General features: G+C 45.2%; 1 protein-coding gene and 1 pseudogene across 2 annotated transcripts; one reads left to right on the top strand and one right to left on the bottom strand.

The window, feature by feature from the left end:
• Positions 1–204: 204 nt before the first annotated feature.
• Positions 205–11,132, bottom strand: LOC133493894 (gastrula zinc finger protein XlCGF57.1-like; annotated as a pseudogene).
• Positions 11,133–15,432: 4,300 nt separating this feature from the next.
• Positions 15,433–25,270, top strand: LOC133493902 (zinc finger protein 501-like). 2 transcript variants are annotated; one of them, XM_061807897.1, is made up of 3 exons: positions 15,433–15,824; positions 17,861–18,003; positions 18,773–25,270. In XM_061807897.1, the coding sequence occupies exons 1-3, from the start codon at positions 15,745–15,747 to the stop codon at positions 19,807–19,809; spliced, it is 1,260 nt and encodes a 419-aa protein (XP_061663881.1). In that variant the 5' UTR covers positions 15,433–15,744; the 3' UTR covers positions 19,810–25,270. The 2 variants fall into 2 exon arrangements, with proteins under 2 accessions (XP_061663881.1, XP_061663880.1); XM_061807896.1 differs by lacking the exon at positions 15,433–15,824 and adding an exon at positions 15,835–16,125.
• Positions 25,271–25,902: the final 632 nt, after the last annotated feature.

The raw sequence follows: 25,902 nt of genomic DNA, 5'->3' as shown, positions 1-25,902 counted from the left end.
GCCATCGCCGCCCCCTCCTGGACAGGAACGTGAGAAGGCGGCGCCGTCGCCGCCCCCTCCTGGACAGGAACGTGAGAAGGCGGCGCCGTCGCCGCCCCCTCCTGGACAGGAACGTGAGGGCGTGCCCGTCGCCGACAGAGCAGGAGTGTGGAGCGTCCGCGGGCCGGTCGCCACTGCCACTCCAGAGCACGGACGAGAAGCGGCTGTGGAGACGTCGCCACCTCCTGGACAGCAACGTGAGGCGGCATCGGGTCGGTCCCCACTGCCACGTGAGCTTGCAGTGCATTCGTAGAAACAGCAACGTGGGCATGGCGCGGTGGCGAATCCGTTTCCAGGGCAACGTGAACCTGAGTAGGCGGAGAGTCAGTCGAAACTGACACGTGGGCGTGTCTCGGGAGCGGGTCAGTTCCAACTGCCGCGTGAGCTCTGCTCGGAACCGCCAACACTGCGACGTGCACTTGAGGTGGCGAGTCTGTTCCCACTGTGGCGTGCACTTGGCAAGGGGACGAGTCGGTTTCCACGGCAACGTGAACCTGAGCAGGCAGAGAGTCAGTCGAAACTGACACGTGGGCATGTCGCGGGAGCGGGTCAGTTCCAACTGCCATGTGAACCTGAGTCAGCAGCGAGTCCGTCGCCGTTGCGACATCAGCGTAGGTCGGCTGGTTCGCCAATCCTTGCCGGACCTGGGCCGTGAGAGCCGCCAATTCAGCGCTCTGCCTCTCTAACTGCGCCCGCATTTCGCGACAGAACGCCTCGTGGTTTGGCGGCTCCTCCTCCCTCTGGGCTTGAGGCTTCGCCACCAGATGCGGGTCTGCCGGTCTCACCGTTGCCGGCGAGGAGTGGGAGGACGGTGTCTTCGTTGCCGCGCAGCGAGAGACACCAGGGAGCGCCCGGCCGGGGCATCTCCTCTGTCCGCCACGCGGAAGTCCCGGGTAGATGGCCAATCGGGTTCCCTCGTACCGATTAGTGTACTTGGATCTACTGGGCGAAGTCGCTCGGGTGCTGGAAACGCGGGGAGGCGGCGCAAACTGACTGGGGTGAAAGATCGGACGAGCAGATTCATATTCAAATTCGTCGGAGTCGTACTCAGGCAGCCGGCCATACAAATCGTGGTCCTCCTCATATTCCGAAAAGTCGGAGTCCAGAAGAATATGAGGAGCCGGACGGGTCGTGTTCGGGACGTATTCATACCTCGCTGGCGGAGCGTAAGACACGGAAGTGGAGGACATCAGGGAGCCTACCCGGATTGGGCAGGCTTGGTCCTCCGGCAGACGGTCTACCTTGCGTCGGTCCCGGCGACGCTGGGTCTTTCCTGCTGGGTCCTGTGATGGCCAGTTCGTTCTGTCACGTCCCATCGGAACAAGAGGTAGGACCCAAATGCAGGAACTCAGAAGACGCAAGGTAGTTCAAGAAGAGACACGTTTATTGTATGCAGAGTTCGGGGATCGAGCAGGCAGTCCGGTGCACGGGGAAACAATGCAGGCAGAAGTGTCAAGGAGTCAGGCTTACAAGGTTGGTCAGAGAACGGACGGAGGTCGGTACACACAGGTTCAGTCAGGAGTACGAGAGTGCTGGAACGGGACATAAAGCTCAACGAACTGGCGGCGGACCAGTCGTCACCGGGTCCTATATATACGGGGGATGATCATGCCGCATGAGACACAGGTGTGTGCCTCCCAATCACCACAGCCGCACAGCTCGCGCTGAAGCGGCAGGATCATGACAGGTGGTGGAAGTTGAGGAAGGAAGAATGTTGTGTGGCCTTTCGGAAAGAGGTGAGACAGGCTCTAGACGGACAGGAGGAGCTCCCGGAAGACTGGAATACTATAGCCAAGGTACTCAGAGAGGCAAGCAGGAGAGTACTTGAGGTGCCTTCAAGGTAGGAAAGGGGAGAAGGAGACTTGGTGGTGTAACCCCAAAATACAAGAAGTCATCCAAGGAAAGAGATTAGCGAAGAAGAAGTGGGACACGGAGAGGACTGAGGAGAGGGGTAAGGAATACATTGAGATGCGTCGTAGGGCAAAAGTAGATGTGGCGAAGGCTAAACAAGAGCCATATGACAACATGTACTCGAGGTTAGATACAAAACAAGGAGAAAAAGTTCTCTACAGGTTGGCCAGACAGAGGGAGAAAGATGGGAAGGATGCGCAGCAGGTAAAGGTGATTAAGGATAGCGATGGAAATATGGTGACCGGTGCCAGTAGTGTGCGAAGTAGATGGAAAGAGTACTTTGAGAAGTTAATGAATGAAGAGAACGGAAGAGAAGGTAGGGTTGAAGAGGCAAGCGTGTATGATTAGGAAGTGGCAATGATTAGTAAGGGGGAAGGTAGAAAGGCATTGAACAGAATGAAAAATGAAAAGACATTTGGCCCTGATGACATACCAGTGGCGGCATGGAAGCAATTTGGAGAGGTGGCTGTGGAATTTTTTAACCAACTTATTCAATAGAATACGAGCCTCTCCTTCGCTGTGTGTGTGTATGTGTGAGAGAGAGAGGTTAGAGAGAGAGACCAGAGTCAGGCGACTGCTGAAGGAAAGATTAACAAAGGCTTTAAAATTAAGATTTCAAATACGTGTCCTGTTGTAATCTTAGTCTCAACTATGTGAAGTATTAATCCTGTTTACATATTTTAATCATTCTGGTACCCAGATACACATGGAGGGTGAATGCCTGTGTGTGTAGTGGGGGTCTACTTCTCAGTTTTTCACATTTCATGGTGGGTTCTGGTCCCCGTTAATCGTAAAAACACAGGGCAAGAGTAGTGAAAAGAGATTCTTTGACCTCAATCTGAGCAGGAAAATTTTTTTTCACCAGTGTGTGTTCTTGTGTGTGTTTTTAAATATCCCTTCCGAGTGAATGTTTGACCACAAACTGAGCAGGAAAAAGGTTTCTCACCAGTGTGCGTTCTTGTGTGTCTTTTTAAATGTCCCTTCTGAGCGAATCTCTGACCACAAACTAAGCAGGAAAAAGGTTTCTCACTAGGGTGTATTCTTGTGTGTCTTTTTAAGTGATCCCTCTTAGAGAATCTTTGACCACATACTGAGCAGGAAAAGGGTTTCTCATCAGTGTGCATTCTTGTGTGTATTTTTATATCTACCTTCCGAGTGAATCTTTGACCACAAACTGAGCAGGAGAAAGGTTTCTCAGCAGTGTGTATTCTTGTGTGTATTTTTAAATGTCCTTTCCGAGTGAATCTTTGACCACAAACTAAGCAGAAAAAAGGCTTCTCACCAGTGTGTATTCTTGTGTGTATTTTCATATCTCCCTTCCGAATGAATCTTTGACCACAAACTGAGCAGAAAAATGGCTTCTCACCAGTGTGTATTCTTGTGTGTTCTTTCAAACCTCCTTTCCGAGTGAATCTTTGACCACAAACTAAGCAGAAAAAAGGTTTCTCACCAGTGTGTATTCTCGTGTGTTCTTTCAAAGCTCCTTTCTGAGTGAATCTTTGACCACAATCTGAGCAGGAAAAAGGTTTCTCACCAGTGTGTATTCTTGTGTGTCCTTTCAAAGCTCCTTTCTGAGTGAATCTTTTACCACAACTGAGCAAGAAAAAGCTTTCTCACCAGTGTGGGTTCTGGTGTGTCCTTTCAAAGCTCCTTTCTGAGTGAATCTTTCACCACAAACTGAGCAAGAAAAAGCTTTCTCACCAGTGTGGGTTCTGGTGTGTATATTTAAGTGTCCTTTCTGAGTGAATCTTTGGCCACAAACCGAGCATGCAAAAGGCTTCTCTCCTGTGTGTATTTTCATATGTTGGTTGAAATTTCTCATGGAAGTAAAAACTTTCCTACAGTGAGAACATTTCCAGCATTTGTTGGAAGTGTGACATGTCATATCACCTTCCGGTTGTTCATCATCATCATCATGACGGTCTGTTTGTGAGCTTTCACAAAGGTCTCCATCACTTGAGCTGTTCCTGCTTGGAGGCTCCGCCGCTCGCCTCTCCCTCTCATCAGTTTGACATTCATCTTCACTCTTCAACTGGACACCAGTGACTGGAACCTGGATGATTTCCTCCTGCTCTTCCTCTTTCATGTGTACAACCTCCTCCTCCTCCTCCTCTTCAATACGCTGAACCTCTTCATCTTCTCCTTCCTCTTTGATGTGACAGGACACTGACTGCTCCCGGTCTGGATGAAGATTTTCACTGATGTCTGCAAGACAGAAGTCAAACACAAAGTGGTTGAATCTCATTTGTTCATAGTATTTTACCGCAAATGCACTTTGTCGTAGAGGAAATGAGGGGTTATTACTCAGTAACTGAAAGAATTCATCAGTTTTATAGTTATCGTATTAAAAGCATATCATTACCATTATAGTTCACAGTTTCATTTCCTTTCTAACTGTAACTGTGTTGGTTTCATTCTTACTCAAGCTGTTCTCATCCTTGACTACTTGCGCACAGGCACACACACATAAGTGCAAAACCCAACTCCCTCGCAACTGGAAAGGTTGCTTTTGTTGACGGATCCACAAGCAAAGGGGAACACGGTCGCAACAGGGTGGGATTTGCTATAACGACACAAACCAAGGTCTTGCTTCAAAGTACACTAAAATCTGTATGTTCAGCACAAGCAGCAGAAACGTTTGCATGAAGATATGCCCTATATTTGATTTTTAATACACGTCTCGTATAAATGAATGAGACGTTTTTAGCTAGCATAACATTGCTATGTGTGAACGATTGACACACTTATTCTTTGTTGAGCGATATTTAGCGATGATCGGACTGCACAAACGTGTCGCTTTGTTGCCGGCTCGCGGCTGAAGCTTCACCAGACTGTTTGCACGAAGATATGCCCTCTATTTGATTTTCAATACACGTCTCGTATAAATGAATGAGATGTTCTTCGCTAGCATAACATTGCTACGTGTGAATGATTGAATGAAATCAGAAGCATGGCGTCTCTCTCAGTTAAGAATGTATTGTATTTAGAATCTATAATATATCATTGATTTGAATGAAATCAGAAGCCTGGAGTCTGTCTCAGTTAAGAATGTATTGTATTGTATTTGCCATTTTTACTGTTTGTCTTACGTCAGCGCACATGGCGTGACGTCACTTCAGGAGGCGTGGTTAAGTGCCCTGTACGGAGGGGTCAATTTTCTTAGCTTCTTATCCTCACAAGGGTTTCGGGAGTGCTAGAGCATATCCCAGCTGTCAACAGGCAGGAGGCAGGGTACACCCTGAACTGGTTGCCAGCCGATCACTGGGCACATGGAGATAGACAACAGTCGCACTCACAACCACCCCTAGGGGGAATTTAGAGTGTCCAATTATTGTTGCACGTTTGTGGGATGTGGGAGGAAACCAGAGTGCCCGGAGAAAACCCACACAGGCACAGAGAGAACACGCAAAATTCACACCGGGAGGGCTTGCATCGAACCCGGGTGCTTCGAACTGTCAACGCTTGACAGCTCATCACTGTGACGCCTAATATTAATAAGGGAATCTTTGGCCAAAAACTGAGGAAGCAAAAGTTTTCCCTCCCGTGTGTCTTCTCATGTGGTATTTGCTTTAACAAGCAAACGTTTTCCTGGACTGAGAACATTTCCATTGTTAGTTAGTGTGAAATGTCATTTGACCCCTGGACTTTGTCTTTTTTCTCTTCAATTGACACTGTTTGTGATCCTTCACAGTAACCAGCTTTGCAGTTTTTCCACATCAGCCTTGTTGCTTGGGCCATGTTTTGCATGAAGGTGTGAGCATTTCTTTTCGGAGGTTATCCAATTGATAAAAGACATTTCAATAACTTTTCAATGGGGGAAATAGATTTGATACACAAAGTCAACCAAGTTTTCGGGGGTGCATTTCATTCAAAATCACAAATGCACAACAATTTCAGCTCAAAGTCCAAGTTTCCTGACAGTCTGAGTTCAATCAATGAATTCTTTGATGCAAACATCACAAACACTGACAAAATGCATCCATTGCTCAAAGGAAGTAAGGGTCTTCATGGTTCGTATTTCACAAACGGGTTCATTTTAAAATTAAAAACTACTGGCATAACAGGTATGGGAAAATGTACGCACTCTCATATAAAGTGTTAATAATTAGTAGTATTTTACATTGTGTCACTGTCAAGTGTAATCCGCTCACCTTCAAAATTAAAACTTTTCAGAAGCTTGTACACAGAAGAATGTTATTTTACCCAAGTCGGTAACATAGTAACTACTTTTTTGAAATCTTCATACATTCCTTAAAACCTTCTTGGTCACTGCTATTCTCAACAGCACACTTGTGTGTCTCAGCCTGATATTTATAAGAAAATCTTTGACCACAAACTAAGCAGGAAAAACATTACTCAGCAGTGTGTTCTTGTGTGTCTTTTTAAGTTTTCCTTCTGAGAGAATGTTTGACCACAAATTGAGCAGGAAAAACATTTCTCACCAGTGTGTGTTCTTGTGTGTCTTTTTAAATGACACTTCTGAGTAAATCTTTGATCACAAACTAAGCAGCAAAAAGGTTTCTCACCAGTATGGGTTCTTTTGTGTGATTTTAAGTCTCCATCCTGAGAGAATCATTGACCACAAACTGCGCAGGAAAAAGGCTTCTCACCAGTGTGTGTACTTGTGTGGCTTTTCAAGTTTTCCTTCTGAGACAATGTTTGACCACAAATTGAGCAGGAAAAAGGTTTCTCACCAGTGTGTAGTATGTATTTTTAGGTATCCCTTTTGAGTGAATCTCTGACCACAAACAGAGCAGAAAAAAGGTTTCTCTCCGGTGTGTGTTCTTTTAAATGTCCGTTCTGAATGAATCTTTTACCACAAACTGAGCATGAAAAAGGTTTGTCACCAGTGTGGGTTGTTTTGTGTGATTTTAAGTGTACCTTCTGAGAGAATCCTTGACCACAGACTGCGCAGGGAAAAGGCTTCTCACCAGTGTGTGTTCTTGTGTGTATTTTTAAAGCTCCCTTCCTAGAGAATCTTTGACCACAAACTGAGCATCTAAAAGGCTTCTCACCTGTGTGTAGTTTCACGTGTCGTTTCAAATTCCTCATAGTAGCAAAACCTTTGCTATACTGAGAACATTTCCAGCTTTGGTTGGCACTGTGACATGTCAAATCACCTTCCGACTGTTCATCATCATGACCGTCTGTTTGTGATCTTTCACAAAAGTCTCCATCACATGAGCTGTTCCTACTTGGAAGCTCTGCCCCTTGTCTCTCCTCACTTTGACCTTCATATTTACTCTTCAAATGGACACCAGTTGATGGAACGTGGATGATTTCTTCCTGCTCTCTCCTCTTTCATGTGTCGGAACACATCCTCCTCCTCTCTTGATGCATTGTACCTCTTCACCCTCTTCTTCCTCTTTGATGTGACCAGACACTGACTGCTGCAGCTCTGGATGAATATTTTCACTGACATCTGCAAGACAAATGACAAACACAAAGGGGTCAGATCTAATTTGTTTGCAATATTTAACAGCAAATGTAATTGCACACTATCGTAGAAGAAATGGGCTGTTGTTATTACTAAGTAACTCACAATTGTGGCAGAGAGCCACTGATAAAATTACTTATGTAGTGATAAAGGACAAAGAGGCTCAGTTTTAGCCACCAATAAAAACAAATAAATAAATAAATAAATCCAAAACTGAAATTGGGAAGGAGTTTACATGTTACATGTTTCTTTGTTGCATACATGGAATGATTTGCTATTGTCATTCTGTTTACAGTTAGCACTTTTCATTATTTTCCCTCTCACTCCGCTGGAAATTCTGGTCGACTGATCGACTCTGATGCTCAATAAAACCTCATTTAAAATGTGAAGAAATCCCAGAGGAAGCTAAAAAATTCCACTGTGACACACTAAAATTGTTCTGGCATATAAGGAATGCTGATTCCTATTCTGCTTGTAACAACTGAACAGGACACACACGCACGCAGATGTATACATCCATCCATGCATTTTCTTGAACACTTAACCTCACAAGGGTCACGGGAGTGGCGGAGCCTATTCCAGCTGACTTTGGGCGAACGGACTCCACCCTGAACTGGTCGCCAGCCAGTCACAGGTCAGAATGTGAATAATATGTTCCGTAAAATGCATCATGAAACGGGGCCCGTAAAGAAGAATATCATTCAAATTAGATTGCATGCAACAAGTGAACCAACCTGCTCTGCGTAGGACAATCCGAGGCTGCAGATTGAACACTGCGTCCAGTAGTTGACGTTGTGGCTCCTCCTCCTTTTTTGGTCCACGAACTTCTTCCTCATACTCTCCAGTCCTTCTTGCACACATTTTCACAACACTTTCCACACTACATAAGAGGGATGAAAACACCAAGTGAAAATCGGATACCTTAATTGTATCAAGATTCAGATTTGGACATTGTGTGTTCAACAGTACATTAGTGAAAATGGCAATGCACCACAAAGTCAATAAAAGGAAACCTAAAAAGATAGAGCTCAAGCTTTTTTTCCTTCTACTCTATGAGAGACAGTTTGTGATGAAGCAGACATTCAACAGAAGCACTTAGAATCCATCCATCCATCCATCCATTTTCTTTGCCGCTTATCCTCAAGAGAGTCGCGGGGAGTGCTGGAGCCTATCCCAGCTGTCAACGGGCAGGAGGCAGGGGTACACCTGTACTGGTTGCCAGCAAATCGCAGGGCACATACAGACAAGAAACCGTTCACATTCACATTCACACCTATGGGGAATTTAGGGTCTTCAATTAGCTTCCCATATATGTTTTTAGAATTTATACCAATTGTATCAGCCAGTTTGGAATCCGCCAATAATTCGCATTTTCTGCTGATCGGCCACTCAGTTTTCATGTCATGTCTGCAAAAGACATTTGTCATCGACGTCTTGGACAGTATATCTGAATCCAAAACCCAGTTTATTTTTATGTAGTACTATTTATTTGGCTTTACAAGATCAGGATCCACCAAGACGTTTCCTCCTCCCTTTTTATTTGATATACATTTGGTGTAAGCCACCCTTGTTGTCGTCACTACGGAAAGGAGTGTATAAAGTCGCACTTGAGTTGACCAGATGAAAACCCACTGACCGTAAAAAAAATGGATGCTGTAGTATCGGAATGCAAGACTTTGTTGCAGTCGTCTGACATCGTGCAATCGAGAAAGAGCAAATTTGTCTTGTATTCTGATCTGCGCATTACGTGCCGTCTCGCATCTGCCTCGGCTCTCCCATCATTTGTTTTATAACTTTATTGGCCATCAGATATTTAAAGTACTGCGTCAAATGACATGTGACAAAACTATATAAATACTACTATATCAAAATAAACTTGCTTTTAGAGTGCGATATACTGTGCATGATGGCGATGCAGAATAAATGTCTTTCTTGGAGCCAATAGATACTTTTCATGTGACGTCATGAGTCACATGACATTTGTTTATGACGCCTACTGGACGGCAAAACTACAATACAACTCGCATTTTTTAGAGATCTTTTTGTGAATATTGGCTTGCTTATAAGCGTCTTACGGCCTTTTCATCATGTGGCTTATGGTTGTAAGAACAGACAGAAAAACGGGTCTGACACATCAGGCATTATTTATCTTATGCTGGGCATTCAGCTAATCACGATCTTGCCGTCCAAAACACGTGGTCGGCGTGACGTCAGTGAAAAGTATCTATTAATGATGTAATTGATCAAATCTGTGAATTATGACACTAAAACCAAATAAATCAGTATAAAGTCTCTTGTATAGTTTTTTTTTGTATCTTTTGATTTTGGACTGTAAATATCTGACAGTCAATGTTAAATTAAAAAAAAAGACTGCATGGAAGAGACAATGTGGCTGACAGATGACACGTATTGTGCGAATCAGACAAGACAAATTTGCTCTTTCGCGACTGCACTGTGAGACTACTGCAATAAAATCTTGTATTCCAATACAACCCACATTCGTTTTTTTAACCATCATTGGGCATTACCTTGTCAACTCAAATGTGACTCGTTACCATGGGGGTGACAGTGGATCGATCTGACTGGAAAAGAAGAAAATAGGAGAGAGAAAAAAAACATGTTGCTGGCCATCGGTGCTGAGGACAGAGGAGCACATTCGTGTAAGTCTTGTTTAAGGTATGTTCACGTACTTTTAATACGATATGGGTCGCAAGCAGGCAACCGAAGGTTAAGTAGCCGAGCAAACTATTGCTATCGCTCTTTCTAGCGGTTGTATGCAAACATGCTGCCTTTCTGTCCAGTCACACTCTCAAGTTTTGGTGTGGGGAAGAGCCTTAATAACAATAAAGTAATTTAATTACAGTAGGTTAGCACCCATTGTTTCTGTCTTGATTCTACCTGAAGAATACAGAACAGTACATTCAAACATTTTTGAGTCAAGGCACATATTTTACAATTAAAAAATCTCAACACATCAACATACAAGAATATTTTATAATATAAAAAGAAGTAGATGCCTTAATTGCTGTATTAATTTACTGCTATCAAATATAAGACCATGAATTAGTTCTGTCGGTAACCTTACCTCACTGGCATAAATAAATGGACAAAGATCCATTATTTTGTGGAAATATACATGTATTTTTAAGCAATTAAGTGTATATCGTAAATCAATAGGTCATTTAAATATAGTCATTACTTCATCTTGTGATGGATTCTTTTTGTTTTTCTTGATTTAATTTGCTTGTTAAACATAGTTTTTAGTAGAAAGTATACACAGGCACGAGGAGAACGTGCAAACGCTACACGGGCGAGGAATGGATTTGAACCCCGGTGCTCAGAACTGTGTGGCAAACGCATTAATCAGTCATCCATCGCGCCCCCAGAAATTGATAGAAAGAAAAATTAACGACTTAGACAATTGAGAACATTTTCCTCTCAGACACAGCCTAAAGAATTTAGTTGTTGATGTGTGTTTTTTAACCCTAGAGAACCGAAGACATCCAAATCCTCTTTTAAATTTTTATTTACTGACTAAATTAATTAAGCGTTCGTTTGGAAAAAAAAACTAATTTACATCCGGTTTAGATAATGGGTCACATAAGACCCTGTGGACCAAAAAAAAAAAATGCATTAGTTGCAGACACATGTGAGACGGTGGGCTTTAAGGGTAAAAAAAAAAAAAAAAAAAGAGTAACTGTGGTGCGTTGTGAGCCCTTCATTACACTGGGTCATATGTGACCCCATTGGTTCTCCAGGGTTAAGCACACTTGTCAATCCTTACCAGTCGGTGGCGAAAAGAAGAAGACTTGAATTCGGGCTTGATTTCTGATGAGAGACTTTTGATCTCAAACTCGTCTCTTTGTTAGCAAGCTAGGCTTAGCTACGCCGAGAAGCTTCAACGTGCACGAGACGACCCCAACCGGACACGAAGATTGCATGATTGATGTTTTGGTCCATGAAAGTAGTGATAAGGGGCGTCCCGTGACGAGGATTCACAACATTCGGTCCAAATTCAGGAAAACTTACGAAAACCGATCGAGTCTCCAACCGCGTGGCGAACAGGAAAGATAAATTGCTTGCGCTCCAAAATATTTAGGGCGACAGTTCACCGCTGCTGCCCCTTCAAAATAAAAATCTATCTTTTGACTCCAGGTGGGTGTTGCAGTAAGAGAGGATCCCACACAGGAAGTCAAACCACAGCATGAACCACGTCGAACAACACTTTACCAAACAGGCTTCCCTGACCCGGACACGAACTCAGGCGGCGGTAGTGAGAGAACGAAATCATCACCACAACCCTATCAAGACGGTCTTGAAACGTTTATTAAAGATAAACGCTTGTTTATCGTTTTTTGTTTGCCAGTGCGTTAAAGTTTGGTGTTGGTTTATAAACAAAACAAAAAAAAAAACAGTATCCATTTCTTGGTAATCTACGCCACATAATTTACAATTACATCAACATGAACCGATGACATAAATCATAGAGTTTAAGGAGCAGTACGCGCCTAAACATCAACAAGGACAGTAATCCGGTCAAAAGACCACAACTGATGTCATGTCTACTTGAGATAAAAGCATCTTTATTGCCAAAAACAATTATCTCCGTTTTGTTGTGATTTAGTGTGGTGTTGTGATTAATTTTGGCTCATCCAGTTATTTATCTCCTTTAGAAAGTGGCACAATACCTCAACTGAACTGTAGTCATCTGGAGACACTTCAAAATTCATGAGTAAATGTTGGATGGTATTTGTAATACGGTTTTAGTTCAAATAGAAGCACATTAGCAGATCAAACAGATTATTAAAAAAAATGAACCTCCTTTTTGATTACTCATTTTATTATTTTAATATAGGGGAGAAGGCATGGACGCTGAGAAAATAGTCCTTTGAATTTACTTCATTAGAATGTACATTGGGTGTGTAGCGCCGGAGAAAAGGAGTCGGAGGCGGAGTGTCGGACACAGGAACAGAACTTGCTTTATTGTTCGACATCAAAACACTACTCGCATAACGGCGGGAACTCTGTTAACCTTTCCTCCGGAAGCGCAACAACAAAAACAGTCCGTGCGGAACCCCGCACCCCAAATCGAGGTCCCGCGGGTGAATTATGTAAACACCACACAAGCCCCCCCAGAATTCACCCATAGTCAAAATCCTTGTGCCGTGGAGGGATGATGACCCGACCCCGGTGGGTGTGCACTGTAGGGGCCGAGGGGGGCGGGGCCGCACTGTCCATTGAGTCACGGGACAAGGGCTCAGGCGGGGTCAAGGGTACCCCGGCAGGCGCAGGGGCACAGGGCAAAGGGGGACGACCCCGGCGCGGGGGAGGGCCAACCCCAAAGGCTGAGCAATGTCCAGGTGCGCGGGTTTGACCCTGTCCACGGAAACAGTCTCGGGTCTGCCGCCAATGTCCACGAGCAGGCTCTTATCCCCGTGCTCCAGGACCCTGAACGGCCCATCGTATGGGGGGCGGAGAGGTCCACGGTGGGCGTCATGACGAACAAACACAAAATCCGCAGAGCGCAGGTGACGGGGCAGCCGGGCAGCTGGGGTGCCATGTTGCGACGTGGGAACTGGCGCGAACCCTTTTGCGGCCTCCAGCAGGGAGGACCGTTGCCTGGCTGCGGACCAGGGCGCTGTGGCGTCCGGGATGAATTCGCCGTGGACCCGCAGTGGCTGGCCGTAGACGAGTTCGGTGGATGAGGACAACAGGTCCTCCTTGGGGGCGCACCTGAGGCCGAGCATGACCCACGGGAGCTTATCCAACCAGTTGCCGTCCGTCAAGCCGGCACGCAGGGCTGCTTTCATGGAGCGGTGGAACCGCTCGCAAAGACCGTTCGCCTGGGGGTGATAGGCGGTAGTGCGGTGCAGCTTGACCCCCAAACTCTCAGCGACTGCGTTCCAGAGTTCAGAGGTAAACTGAGGGCCACGATCTGAGGAAAGGTCGCACGGTGTCCCGAAGCGTGCAACCCACGTGCCGATGAATGCCCGGGCCACGTCTGACGACGTTGAGGAGAGGGGAACGGCTTCTGGCCAGCGGGTCGTCCTGTCCGCCATGGTGAGCAAGTAGGTGAATCCGTGCGAGGGAGGAAGTGGACCTACCAAGTCGACGTTGACGTGGTCAAACCTCCTCTCGGGGACAGCGAAGGGCTCCAAGGGGGCTTTTGTGTGGCGATGCACCTTAGCCCGCTGACAGGCCACGCACGAGTCGACCCAGGCCTGCACATCTTTCTTGAGACCGCGCCACACGAACTTCTGGGCCACCAGCCTCACGGACGGTTTCCTTCCGGGGTGGGAGAGGTTGTGGACCGCCTCGAAAACAGCTCTTCGCCAGTTTGCAGGGACCAGCGGCCGAGGCTGGTCAGCCGAGAGGTCGCACAGCAACCTGACGCCCGAGTCACCAACTGCGACTTCCTCCAGGCGCAAACCCGTGTCAGAAGTCTTGAGGGCCTGCACCCCGTGGTCCGAGGCCTGGTCTGCGCTCATGCGGGAGTAGTCGAGACCCAGATGCACAGTGCCGACGATCGCCCTGGAGAGGCAGTCCGCGACCACATTGGATTTGCCGGCGATGTGTTGGATGTCCGTAGTGTACTCAGAGATGAACGACAGTTGGCGTTGCTGGCGGGCGGACCACGGCTCGGCCACCTTGGACATGGCGAAAGTGAGGGGTTTATGGTCCACATATGCCGTGAACTCACGGCCTTCCAATAGGGAGCGGAAGTGGCGGATCGCCAGCCAGAGGCCGAGGAGCTCTCTATCGAACGTGCTGTATTTGCGCTCCCTGGGGACCAGCTGACGGCTGAAAAAGGCAAGCGGTTGCCAGGCGCCGCCGACCCACTGTTCAAATACGGCTCCAACAGCATAGTCCGATGCATCGGTAGTGAGAGCGACAGGGGCCCCGTGGGTCGGGTGAGCCAGCATAGCGGCACGACTCAGTGTGGCCTTCGTAGCCTCGAAGGCTTCCATCCTCTCGGCCGTCCATTCAACGTCCCGGTTGGGGGCCTTGTCTTTAAGAGCCTCATAGAGCGGGCGCATGACGTGGGCCGCCCGGCGGATGAACCGGTGGTAGAAAGTCACCATCCCCAGGAACTCCCGGAGAAGCGGAGACGGCCTCCACCTTTGCCGGAAGGGGGGCGGCGCCGTTCTTGTCTATGAGGTGCCCGAGGAACTGGATAGAGGGCACCCCGAAAACACACTTCGCCAGGTTGATGATCAGGCCATGCTGCTCAAGTCTTGCGAAGAGGTCGCGGAGGTGCATCAGATGTTCATCCTTCGAGGAGCTGGCGACGAGGATGTCATCCAAATAGACGAACACAAATGGCAAGTCCCTGAGCACAGAATCCATTAAACGCTGGAAAGATTGTGCCGCGTTTTTAAGACCAAACGGCATCCTCAGAAACTCGAACAGTCCAAACGGAGTGATTACAGCTGTCTTGGGAACGTCTGAGGGGTGCACGGGAACCTGGTGATACCCGCGCACCAGGTCGACCTTGGAGAACAAGATTTTGCCTGCCAGGTGGGCTGAGAAGTCCTGAATGTGTGGAACAGGGTAGCGGTCGGGCGTAGTGGCGTCGTTAAGGCGGCGGTAGTCACCACACGGTCGCCACCCACCACTCGGTTTAGGGACGATGTGTAGTGGCGAGGCCCACGGGCTATCCGAGCGGCGGACGATGCCCAGACGCTCCATGTTGGCAAACTCGGACTTAGCGACTGCTAGCTTCTCGGGATCAAGCCGTCGGGCCTTCGCGTGGATCGGGGGGCCCTTGGTCTCAATGTGGTGCTCGACACCATGTTTAGTCGTGGCAGAGGAGAAAGTGGGCCGTGTCAAGGCAGGGAACTCACCAAGGAGGAGTTGGTACTTGGTGCCGTCTGATAGCGAACTGGAGAGACCACCATAAGTCGCCTCATTGCGGACGCAGGCGACCGTGGAAAAAGTCAGTGCATCCACCAGACGGCCCCTCTTAACATCCACCAGCAGCCCGTGGGCACAAAAAAAATCAGCGCCGAGGAGAGGGAATGAGACATCCGCAGTGACAAAGTCCCATGTGAAGCGCTGACTCCCGAAACACAAGTCCACAGTCCTCATGCCATAAGAGCGGATAGGGGAGCCATTAGCGGACAGTAGGGGTGGCCCATGAGTCCCGCCAGCGGCGTCCTCCGCAGTGGCCGTCAGGACGCTCCTCTGGGCGCCGGTGTCACAAAGGAATTTGCGCCCGGAAAGGTTGTCCTTGACGAACAGCAGCCGGCTCTTCGCGCCCACGCTCACGGCCGCTGCGAAGCGTGGGCTTTGGCGTTTCCCGACGCGTCGTAGTTGCAAGGGGCGCGGCACCTCTTCGCTTTCGCACCGAAACGGGCATGGAAGTAGCACAAGCCTGTGCCAGCACGGCCGTCGGTGCCGAAGGGGCCCCTGCTGGATGCCACCCCCGCGCCCGAAGGTGAGTAACTGCGCGTCGCGGCCAGCGTCTCAGGGGAGAAGCGCTGGGTTGCCAGGAAGAAACGGTCGGCCTCCTCGGCCAGGGCCCGGGGCTCAGTGATAGTACTGTTCGCGAGCGCCGTCTGAACATGCGGTGGCATTTGCCTGAGAAACAGTTCCATGAAAATGAAATTGGGCTCTTCCGTGCCCAGCAGGTTTAGCATCATTTCCATGAGTTCGGAAGGTTTGCTGTCCCCCAGTCCATCAATAGCCAACAGACGTCGGGCACGTTCCGGCCGTGAAAGCTCAAAAACCTTGAGAAGGTGAGCCTTGATCCCAGCATACTTATCTCGGGCCGGGGGAGAGGTGATGAAGTTCACTGCTCTGGCCGCCGTTGAGCTCCCGAGTGCTGAGACAACGTGGTAGTAACGCGTGGAATCATCTGAGATCCCGCGGAGGGCGAACTGAGCCTCAGTCTGTGCGAACCACGCTGCCGCGGACGTCTCCCAGAACTCCGGCAATTTGAGGATGGCGGTTGCCATGTTCGTTTCAGTCTCGAAAACGCCGGGACTGACGTCGGGGTCACCAGTGTAGCGCCGGAGAAAAGGAGTCGGAGGCGGAGTGTCGGACACAGGAACAGAACTTGCTTTATTGTTCGACATCAAAACACTACTCGCATAACGGCGGGAACTCTGTTAACCTTTACTCGCCTGAAATGTTTTCTTTGATGGTTGGATCAAAAATATTTTTATATTTTTCTTGATACCTCAAGAACTCCTTTATAAACAACATCTGCCATTTTAAAGTAATTATATAGCAGAGATGCATCAATTGAATCATGAAATGTGATGCAGAAAGCACATTCTTGTTATTTGCATCCAGTCCATGACGGTCTTCATCTTTTTCCGGCGCTGTGACATCACACAAACTGAACATCGTGTTCATTTACTAATATGTGCTATTGTTCATTCTGTTCTTCCTGTCCTTGCCCTTATTTGCTGTCGTATGATTTAACAAGATCACATTAGTTTATCACAGGGGTGTCCAACTCATTTTGTCCCGGGCCACACTGCAGTTATGGTTTCCTCAGAGGGCCATTATGGAACTATAAAAATCTTTAATCGTCTCATCATATTTACACATAAACTTTATGAACTTGTTTTGGAATTAGATATCAAGGGTCATGGGGTTTTCAACTATTTTTTCAGCATAAAAATGCTTGTAATATCTCAATATCATTGATGATATGACCATTTGAAATTTTGATCCAGATTTTAACAAGAATTATGGAATTTGGCAAACCTAATTTGCCTTCGCGGGCCATACAAAATCGTGTGACTTTATACACTCCTTTCCGTATTGACGACAACAAGGGTGGCTTACACCAACTGTATATCAAATAAAAAGGGAGGAGGAAACGTCTTGGTGGATCCTGATCTTGTAAAGCCAAATAAATAGTACTACATAAAAATAAACTGGGTTTTGGATTCAGATATACTGTCCAAGACGTCGATGACAAATGTCTTTTGCAGACATGACATGAAAACTGAGTGGCCGATCAGCAGAAAATGCGAATTATTGGCGGATTCCAAACTGGCTGATACAATTGGTATGCGTTCTAAAAACGTGTATGGTAGGTTAATTGAAGAATCTAAATTGCGCTTAGGTGTGAATTTGAGTGTGAATGGTTATTTGTCTCTATGTGCCCTGCGATAGGCTGGCAACCAGTTCAAGTGTACACTGCCTCCTGCCCGTTGATAGCTGGGTTAACCTCCAGCACTCCTCGCGAACCTCTTGAGGATAAGCGGCAAAGAAAATGGATGGATGGATGGATGGATTCTAAGTGCTTCTGTTGAATGTCTGCTTCATCACAAACTGTCTCTCATAGAGTAGAAGGAAGAAAAGCTTTAGCGCTATCTTTTTAGGTTTCCTTTTATTGACTTTTTGGTCCATTGCCATTTTCACTAATTTACTGTTTAACACACAATGTCCAAATCTGAATCTTGATACAATTAAGGTGTCCGATTTTCACTTGGTGTTCTCATCCCTCTTATGTAGTGCAGAAAGTGTTGTGAAAATGTGTGCAAGAAGGACTGGAGAGTATGAGGAAGAAGTTCGTGGCCCAAAAAAGGAGGAGCCACAACGTCAACTGCTGGACGCAGTGTTCAATCTGCAGCCTCGGATTGTCCTACGCAGAGCAGGTTGGTTCACTTGTTGCATGCAATCTAATTTGAATGATATTCTTCTTTACGGGCCCCATTTCATGATGTATTTTACGGAACATATTATTCACATCCCGACCAGTGACTGACTGGCGACCAGTTCAGGGTGGAGTCCGTTCGCCCAAAGTCAGCTGGAATAGGCTCCGCCACTCCCGTGACCCTTGTGAGGTTAAGTGGTCAAGAAAATGGATGGATGGATGTATACATCTGCGTGCGTGCGTGTCCTGTTCAGTTGTTACAAGCAGAATAGGAATCAGCATTCCTTATATGCCAGAACAATTTTACTGTGTCACAGTGGAATTTTTGTGCTTCCTCTGGGATTTCTTCACATTTTAAATGAGGTTTTATTGAGCATCAGAGTCGATCAGTCGACTAGAATTTCCAGTGGAGTACGAGGGAAAATAATGAAAAGTGCTAACTGTAAACAGAATGACAATAGCAAATCATTCCATGTATGCAACAAAGAAACATGGAACATGTAAACTCCTTCCCAATTCCATTTTCGTATTTATTTATTTATTTATTTATTTATTTATTTATTTATTTATTTTTATTGGTGGCTAAAACTGAGCCTCTTTGTCCTTTAGCACTACATAAGTAATTTTATCAGTGGCTATCTGCCACAATTGTGAGTTACTTAGTAATAACAACAGCCCATTTCTTCGACGATAGTGTGCAATTACATTTGCTGTTAAATATTGCAAACAAATTAGATCTGACCCCTTTGTGTTTGTCATTTGTCTTCCAGATGTCAGTGAAAATATTCATCCAGAGCTGCAGCAGTCAGTGTCCAGTCACATCAAAGAGGAAGAAGAGGGTGAAGAGGTACAATGCATCAAAGAGGAGGAGGATGTGTTCCGACACATGAAAGAGGAAGAGCAGGAAGAAATCATCCAGGTTCCATCAACTGGTGTCCATTTGAAGAGTAAATATGAAGGTCAAAGTGAGGAGAGACAAGGGCCAGAGCTTCCAAGTAGGAACAGCTCATGTGATGGAGACTTTTGTGAAAGATCACAAACAGACGGTCATGATGATGAACAGTCAGAAGGTGATTTGACATGTCACAGTGCCAACCAAAGCTGGAAATGTTCTCAGTGTAGCAAAGCTTTTGCTACTATGAGGAATTTTAAACGACACGTGAAAATACACACAGGTGAGAAGCCTTTTAGATGCTCAGTTTGTGGTCAGAGGTTCTCTAGGAAGGGAGGTTTAAAAAGACACACAAGAACACACACTGGTGAGAAGCCTTTTTCCTGCTCAGTTTGTGGTCAAGGATTCTCTCAGAACGTACACTTAAAATCACACAAAACAACCCACACTGGTGACAAACCTTTTTCGTGCTCAGTTTGTGGTCAAAGATTCATTCAGAATGGACATTTAAAAAAACACACAAGAACACACACTGGTGAGAAACCATTTTCCTGCTCAATTTGTGGTCAAACATTCTCTCAGAAGGAAAACTTAAAAAGCCACACAAGTACACACACTGGTGAGAGACTTTTTTCCTGCTCAGTTTGTGGTCAAAGATTCACTCGGAAGGGACTCTTAAAATCACACAAAAGAACCCATACTGGTGAGAAACCTTTTTCCTGCTTAGTTTGTGATCAAGGATTTACTCAGAAGTGTCATTTAAAAATACACACAAGAACACACACTGGTGAGAAACCTTTTTCCTGCTTAGTTTGTGATCAAAGATTTTCTTATAAATATCAGGCTCAGACACACAAGTGTGCTGTTGAGAATAGCAGTGACCAAGAATGTTTTAATGAATGTGTGAAGATTTAAAAAAATGTAGTTACTATGTTACTGACTTGGGTAAAATAACGTTCTTATGTGTACAAGCTTCTTAAAAGTTTTAATTTTGAAGGTGAGCGGATTGCATTTGACATCTACACAATGTAAAATATGACTAATTATTAACATTTTATGAGAGTGCGTACATTTTCCCATATCTGTTATGCCAGTAGTTTTTAATTTTCAATTGTAAAATGAACCCGTTTGTGAAATACGAACCATGAAGACCCTTACTTCCTTTGAGCAATGGATGCATTTTGTCAGTGTTTGTGATGTTTGTATCAAAGAATTCATTGATTGAACTCAGACTGTCAGGAAACTTGGACTTTGAGCGGAAATTGTTGTGTATTTGTGATCTTGAATGAAATACACCCCCGAAAACAATGAGGTTGACTTTGTGTATCAAATCTATTTCCCCCATTGAAAAGTTATTGAAATGTCTTTTATCAATTGGATAACCTCCGAAAAGAAATGCTCACACCTTAATGCAAAACATGGCCCAAGCAACAAGGCTGATGTGGAAAAACTGCAAAACTGGTCACTGTGAAGGATCACAAACAGATAGTGACAAATGAGGAGAAAAAGAAAAAGTCCAGGGTTCAAATGACATTTCACACAAACTATCAATGGAAATGTTCTCAGTCCGGGAAAACATTTGCTTGTTAAAGCAAATACCACATGAGAAGACACACGGGAGGGAAAACTTTTGCTTCCTCAGTTTTTGGCCAAAGATTCTTTTATTAATATTAGGCGTCACAGTGATGAGCTGTCAAGCGTTGGCCTCACAGTTCGAAGCACCCGGGTTCGATCCAAGCCCTCCCAGTGTTCTCTCTGTGCCTGTGTGGGTTTTCTCCGGGCACTCTGGTCTCCTCCCACATGCCACAAACATGCAACAATTATTGGACACTCTAAATTCCCCCGAGGTGTGATTGTGAGTGCGACTGTTGTCTGTCTCCATGTGCCCAGTGATCGGCTGGCAACCAGTTCAGGGTGGACCCTGCCTCCTGCCTGTTGACAGCTGGGATATGCTCCAGCACTCCCGAAACCCTTGTGAGGATAAGAAGCTAAGAAAATTGATGGATGGATTAAAAAAAATAATGAATTACTTGTTATTTTCGTGTTAGCCAAAAAGCCGGCTCGTCATAATGCTGGATATTGGTCAAACACTCGGGAGGATGGATTCACTCTTCACACTTCCAAAAGATCTGGTTCATCAGCTTTCCAGCTGATCCACCGTGCCGTACATATTTCTCAGCCACACCAGATTTACACATGCAGTACCACAGTTCCTCTCTTGGTACTCTGTCATTCGCTTTCTCTAGATCTACAGAGGCACAATGTTTCTCTGACCTTCTCTGTACTTTTCCACGAGCATCTTCAGGGCAAATGATGCATCTTTGGTACTCTTTCTAGGCATGAAACCATACTGTTGCTCGCAGATACTTACCTCTGCCCTGAGTCAGCCTCCACTACTCTTTCCCATAACTTCATTGTGTGACTCATCAACGTTATTCCTCTATAGAGCTCGTGCACCTTCCTCATAAAATCACATGAATTTTGTTTACGTCGCCGTATTGCCGGTCAAACAAAGCATTATTCAATGCAAAGTCAATTGGAGACGACATGAAAATGTCTTAAAGAACGCACCCAGCTTTTGTCCGATACCGTTAAACATTTAGAAGGTGATAATAAATGAAGGTATGTGGAAAAATGAGAGAAACTGGGCATTGAGGACTCAGATTTAATGCCGAAGTCAATGTTTTCGACGATAAGAAATTGGACTGTTAATTGTTCTTCCACTTGTCTTGGACAACTGCATATAGACATGTATCTGGTGAGTAAGTCGTCGAGATTTACATGGAAGAGTATGAAAGAGTAGAAAAGTGCCGATGCATACAAATACTTTGTTGGAATGAATCCGACATAGTGACGGGTTGATGGCTCTTGAACAAGGAAGCGTATTCGGCTTCTTGCAGGTTTCGTGTAGGTGGGCGTGTGTTGTGTGGGTTAGATGGACTGTGCATGCATTTTTGGGAAGAAGCGAGTGTGGGAGGAAAAAGAAAGTTGATTCACAACGACCGGGAACTGTTGTGTGCAAAAAGAAAATAAAGGAAGTATAACACCAAGTCGATGCTCCGTGATTTGTGTTGAGCATCGTCTCTTTTCACCAGAATTGGTGAAAGGTCAGGTGTCGTCAAACGGATGATTTTTGGTATATTATTAATGGAAAAACCCACAACCAATATGGTCCCATGTGTTTTTTCACCACAAAACATGAATTTGACGTATACAGCTTTTTGTAACTCCCGCCATGAAAATCCTCTCAGGGATTTGTTTTCGAGAACAAGCAGCAAGTGATGTAAAGGACAGTGGCGCCCCCTCGTGGACTCGTTTGTTTATTTTTACCTCTGGGAAGGTAGCTCGTTGTTCCTTCGTGTTAGCCAAAATGCCGGCTCATTGCATTGCTGTATATTACTTGAACACTCGGGAGAATGGAATTACCCTTCATAAGTTTGAAAGAGACCCGGTTCATTGTGAAAAATTGATTGCACGGGTGCAGAGGACAAGAGCTTCGTGGGTTCCAAATAACAGGTAGGTGTGTATACATACAGGTACTAAATAAAAATAATAGTTTTGGGGCGGACCACGTAATCGGTCTCTCTCATAACGTAGCAAAATATCCGCGTATGAAATGTGTTGATGTGCGCATACAGCTACTAAAAAAAATTATAGTTTGGGGTGGACCATGTAATCGGTCTCTCTCATAACATAACAAAAGATCCGCGTATGAAATGTCAATGTGTGCGTCGCCCAGCCAACAATGTCTCATTCAGCCTTGTCTCGATAGTGTTAATCACGTCGACTTTGAACGTACCCCTAAAAGCAGCATAGCTCGGCTCCACCTCCTCCTTATTTACCACGGCGCCGAAACTCAGCCACATCGGCTGAGGCGCCGCGTTCGGCGGTCACAGCTTCTGCGAAGGCTGCGCGTCAGGCTTTGCGACGGGGGCAGCTCTGAAGAACCCAGCCGAGAATGCGTTACTCAGTCGCGTGCGCGCATAAAGCCTGCGACTGTGAGCACCCTCCTAAACCGCCACCGCTCACCTCTGTCATAACCCACACTGGCCGGCTGCAATGAGCCGCAATGGCTCATCTCCGCCGTGGGAATGGATTGGACGGGATGTGGTTTGGCCGTGATCGGATATCATCTGAATATGGCTCAAAACAATAGTGTAATATTGCCATGAGGGCTCGAAACAATAGTGTAATATTGCCCCAGTGACTTTACTCGGTTGTGTGGTGTTGTCCTTTTTGAAAAGAGCTTCGGTGTCAGAAGGGGCGTCGGAAAAATGCGAATATCTCTGTTGTTCGGCTTCCATAGTAGCAGGCACTGCGCGTTTTCAACGGCAGAAGTGAAGATGACATCAAGGACAGATGACGCGACTAATATGGCGACCACTTGGATGTCAAGGGACACTCAATTGCGCAACTTTGTGCATGGATGACTCGCTCTCCGCTCACTTTTTTTTTCATATAGACATTGAAATGAATACTGTTATATGTATTTTTCATTTCAATATCTATTTTAGAATGTTTATAGGAATCTCAGTCCCACTTTAAGTCCCTCCTATTCAGGACATTGAGGATTGATGCCAATATCCAAAGTTGAAAAACACATTCCACAAGTTTCCATCATGGCACATCTCAATCAATGATAATGATGTCAAAAGTTTCATTTCAATTCAAAAAGTGAAACTCATTGAGACTCACCATTTTTTTGAGACATGTATAATTTTGATAATTATATCTTACAGCAAAGGACAACTCCAAATGCACCACTTCTAGAAAGAAAAATGTAACAACGTATTAAGAAACATAAAATAGATATATTTTTATATCTAAATTTAGCCAGTAATTTCCCCTCTGAGAAGTATATTTCCAAGTGATTAATTAATATATGTGTGAGACCTGAAATCAAGTGAGTTTTCTACTACCATATTCATTTTTTTTTAGCCGTGTCTGATTACCACAACTTTGGAAAGAGTTACGCACAGAATATTTTCAAACAATATTATATTATGGAAGCATTCGACTCAACATGTCCAATATGACCAGCACCTCATCTACAACAGCTCTTCGATGACAAAAAAATAAAAAACTCAGTCGGAGACCATCTGTTCCCGGGAAACAAGGGCGACTGTCTCCTTGTTAGTATAGTGGACAATATATCTGACTGTCATGTGGAAGACTGGGGTTCAATTCCCTGACGGGCAGATAGTTATCCTTTGTTTTTCGTGGGGCTCTTTTTCGCTGAAAACAAACCGAGCAGGTTGATTTCCAAACAAGGACCTCACGCAACTCCAGTTCTAAACAAGTGAAATTGTTGCTCGTGTGCTGTTAAGAGGACCAGCGAACTGCTTCACTCACCGGAATTGCATTCGGTAACTACAGTGGCCTGAAACTGCCAAAAATAATAAATCGTGAAAAATTTTCACCTTCCAGAAAACACACAAAAAAGAAAATATTAAAATTACAAAAACAAATAGACAAAACAGGAATATGGAAGTCATTCATTGCCATCAGAGGATGAATTCAAATTTCTAATGTCATTTTTCAACATTGAACTCCAACCTACAAATATCAATCTATCCATTTTCTAAGCCGCTAATCCTCACCAGGGTTGTTGCTGGAGCCAATCTGAGCAATCTTCAAGGACGAGGCAGGGTACACCCTCAACTGGTTGCGAGCCAATCGCAGTGCACATGGAAACAAACAACAGTCAATAGCAATTTAGAGTCTCCAATTGTGTTTTGGGGATGTGGGAGGAAACAGGAGTGCCCTGAGAAAACCCACCCAGTCACAGGGACAACATGCAAACTCGACACAGGTCAGGATTTGAACCCTGATCCTCAGAACTGTGAGGCCAACGCTCTCCAGGTACCCCACCGTGCTGCCCTTATTTGATCCATATAAAATATTGGGCTATTTGTAGTAATATTTCAGAGGTTAAAGTTGCCAAGAGTCGAGATTGCCAAAATTTTGGTGTTGATTGTTGACAGTTTTTGGGTTCATGCAGGAGGCCTGCAAGGATGTGGCACTCGCCCACCATGTTTATATGGTTTTACACACAAATTAATAGATTTTTCCACATATTAAATAAGTGTTTAACATAATTTTTGGGTACAAGCTGTTGTTCATGTGGTGCAATGATACAGGACAGTAATGTATGATATCATGCCAACTTGAACAAACCCGTTTGCAAACTCTAGCAAGCTGTATTCTTTTTTGAATTTCCAAAAAGGTTCTTGAAAAATATAGACCATGAAGACCCATACTTAGAACACTATGTATTTTGTCCAATGTTTTAGTGATGTCAACATCAAATAAGCAAATGATTGATTGAGTAAGAGTGTATTTGTGATCTTTAATAAATGACACTTGTTAAAACTGAGTTTGACTCAATTTGCTTGTACAGTACATCAAAGACATTTACCCCATTAAAAAGAAATGAATGTCTTTCAATCATTGGGAACCTTCCATGAAGAAAATTCTCTCAACTTGAAGCAAATGTGGCCCAAGCAAAATGACCCCCCCCCCAAAAAAAAAAAAAAAAAAATTAAAAATGCACAGCTGAGGGAATGTGGAGCAGAGGAGCGCTACATTTCAAATATTAATGAATATTTTTAGGAACGCAGTAAAATGTTGAGATGATTCACTTGATTGACACAAAAATGCAGATAAAACATTTCAGTTTCACTGGTGCTGGCTGAGCATCCTGCAGGGTTTCAGCCTTGTTGCCATGGTGACAGATTTAGAAAGACAACCTTGGCAGCTTTCAACAGCCGTGATCGTATAGTGGTTAGTACTCTGCGTTGTGGCCGCAGCAACCACGGTTCGAATCCGGGTCACGGCAGGGAAGAATCTGTGAAGCAAATTTTTTTAGTCCTTATGGTTGATATTTGCATGAATCCCTTAAGAATTGCAAAAATAAATGAACTAAAGACAATTATTGAAGTAATTAATTGCCATCACAGTACGAATTCAAATTTCTGGCATTGAATTTTTTTTTTAACAAGCTAAGGC

Source organism: Syngnathoides biaculeatus, chromosome 20, assembly GCF_019802595.1.
Source record: "Syngnathoides biaculeatus isolate LvHL_M chromosome 20, ASM1980259v1, whole genome shotgun sequence".
NCBI lineage: Eukaryota > Metazoa > Chordata > Actinopteri > Syngnathiformes > Syngnathidae > Syngnathoides > Syngnathoides biaculeatus.
The sequence above is the reverse complement of the archived record's forward strand: the minus strand, read 5'-3'. Positions and strand labels throughout refer to the sequence as shown.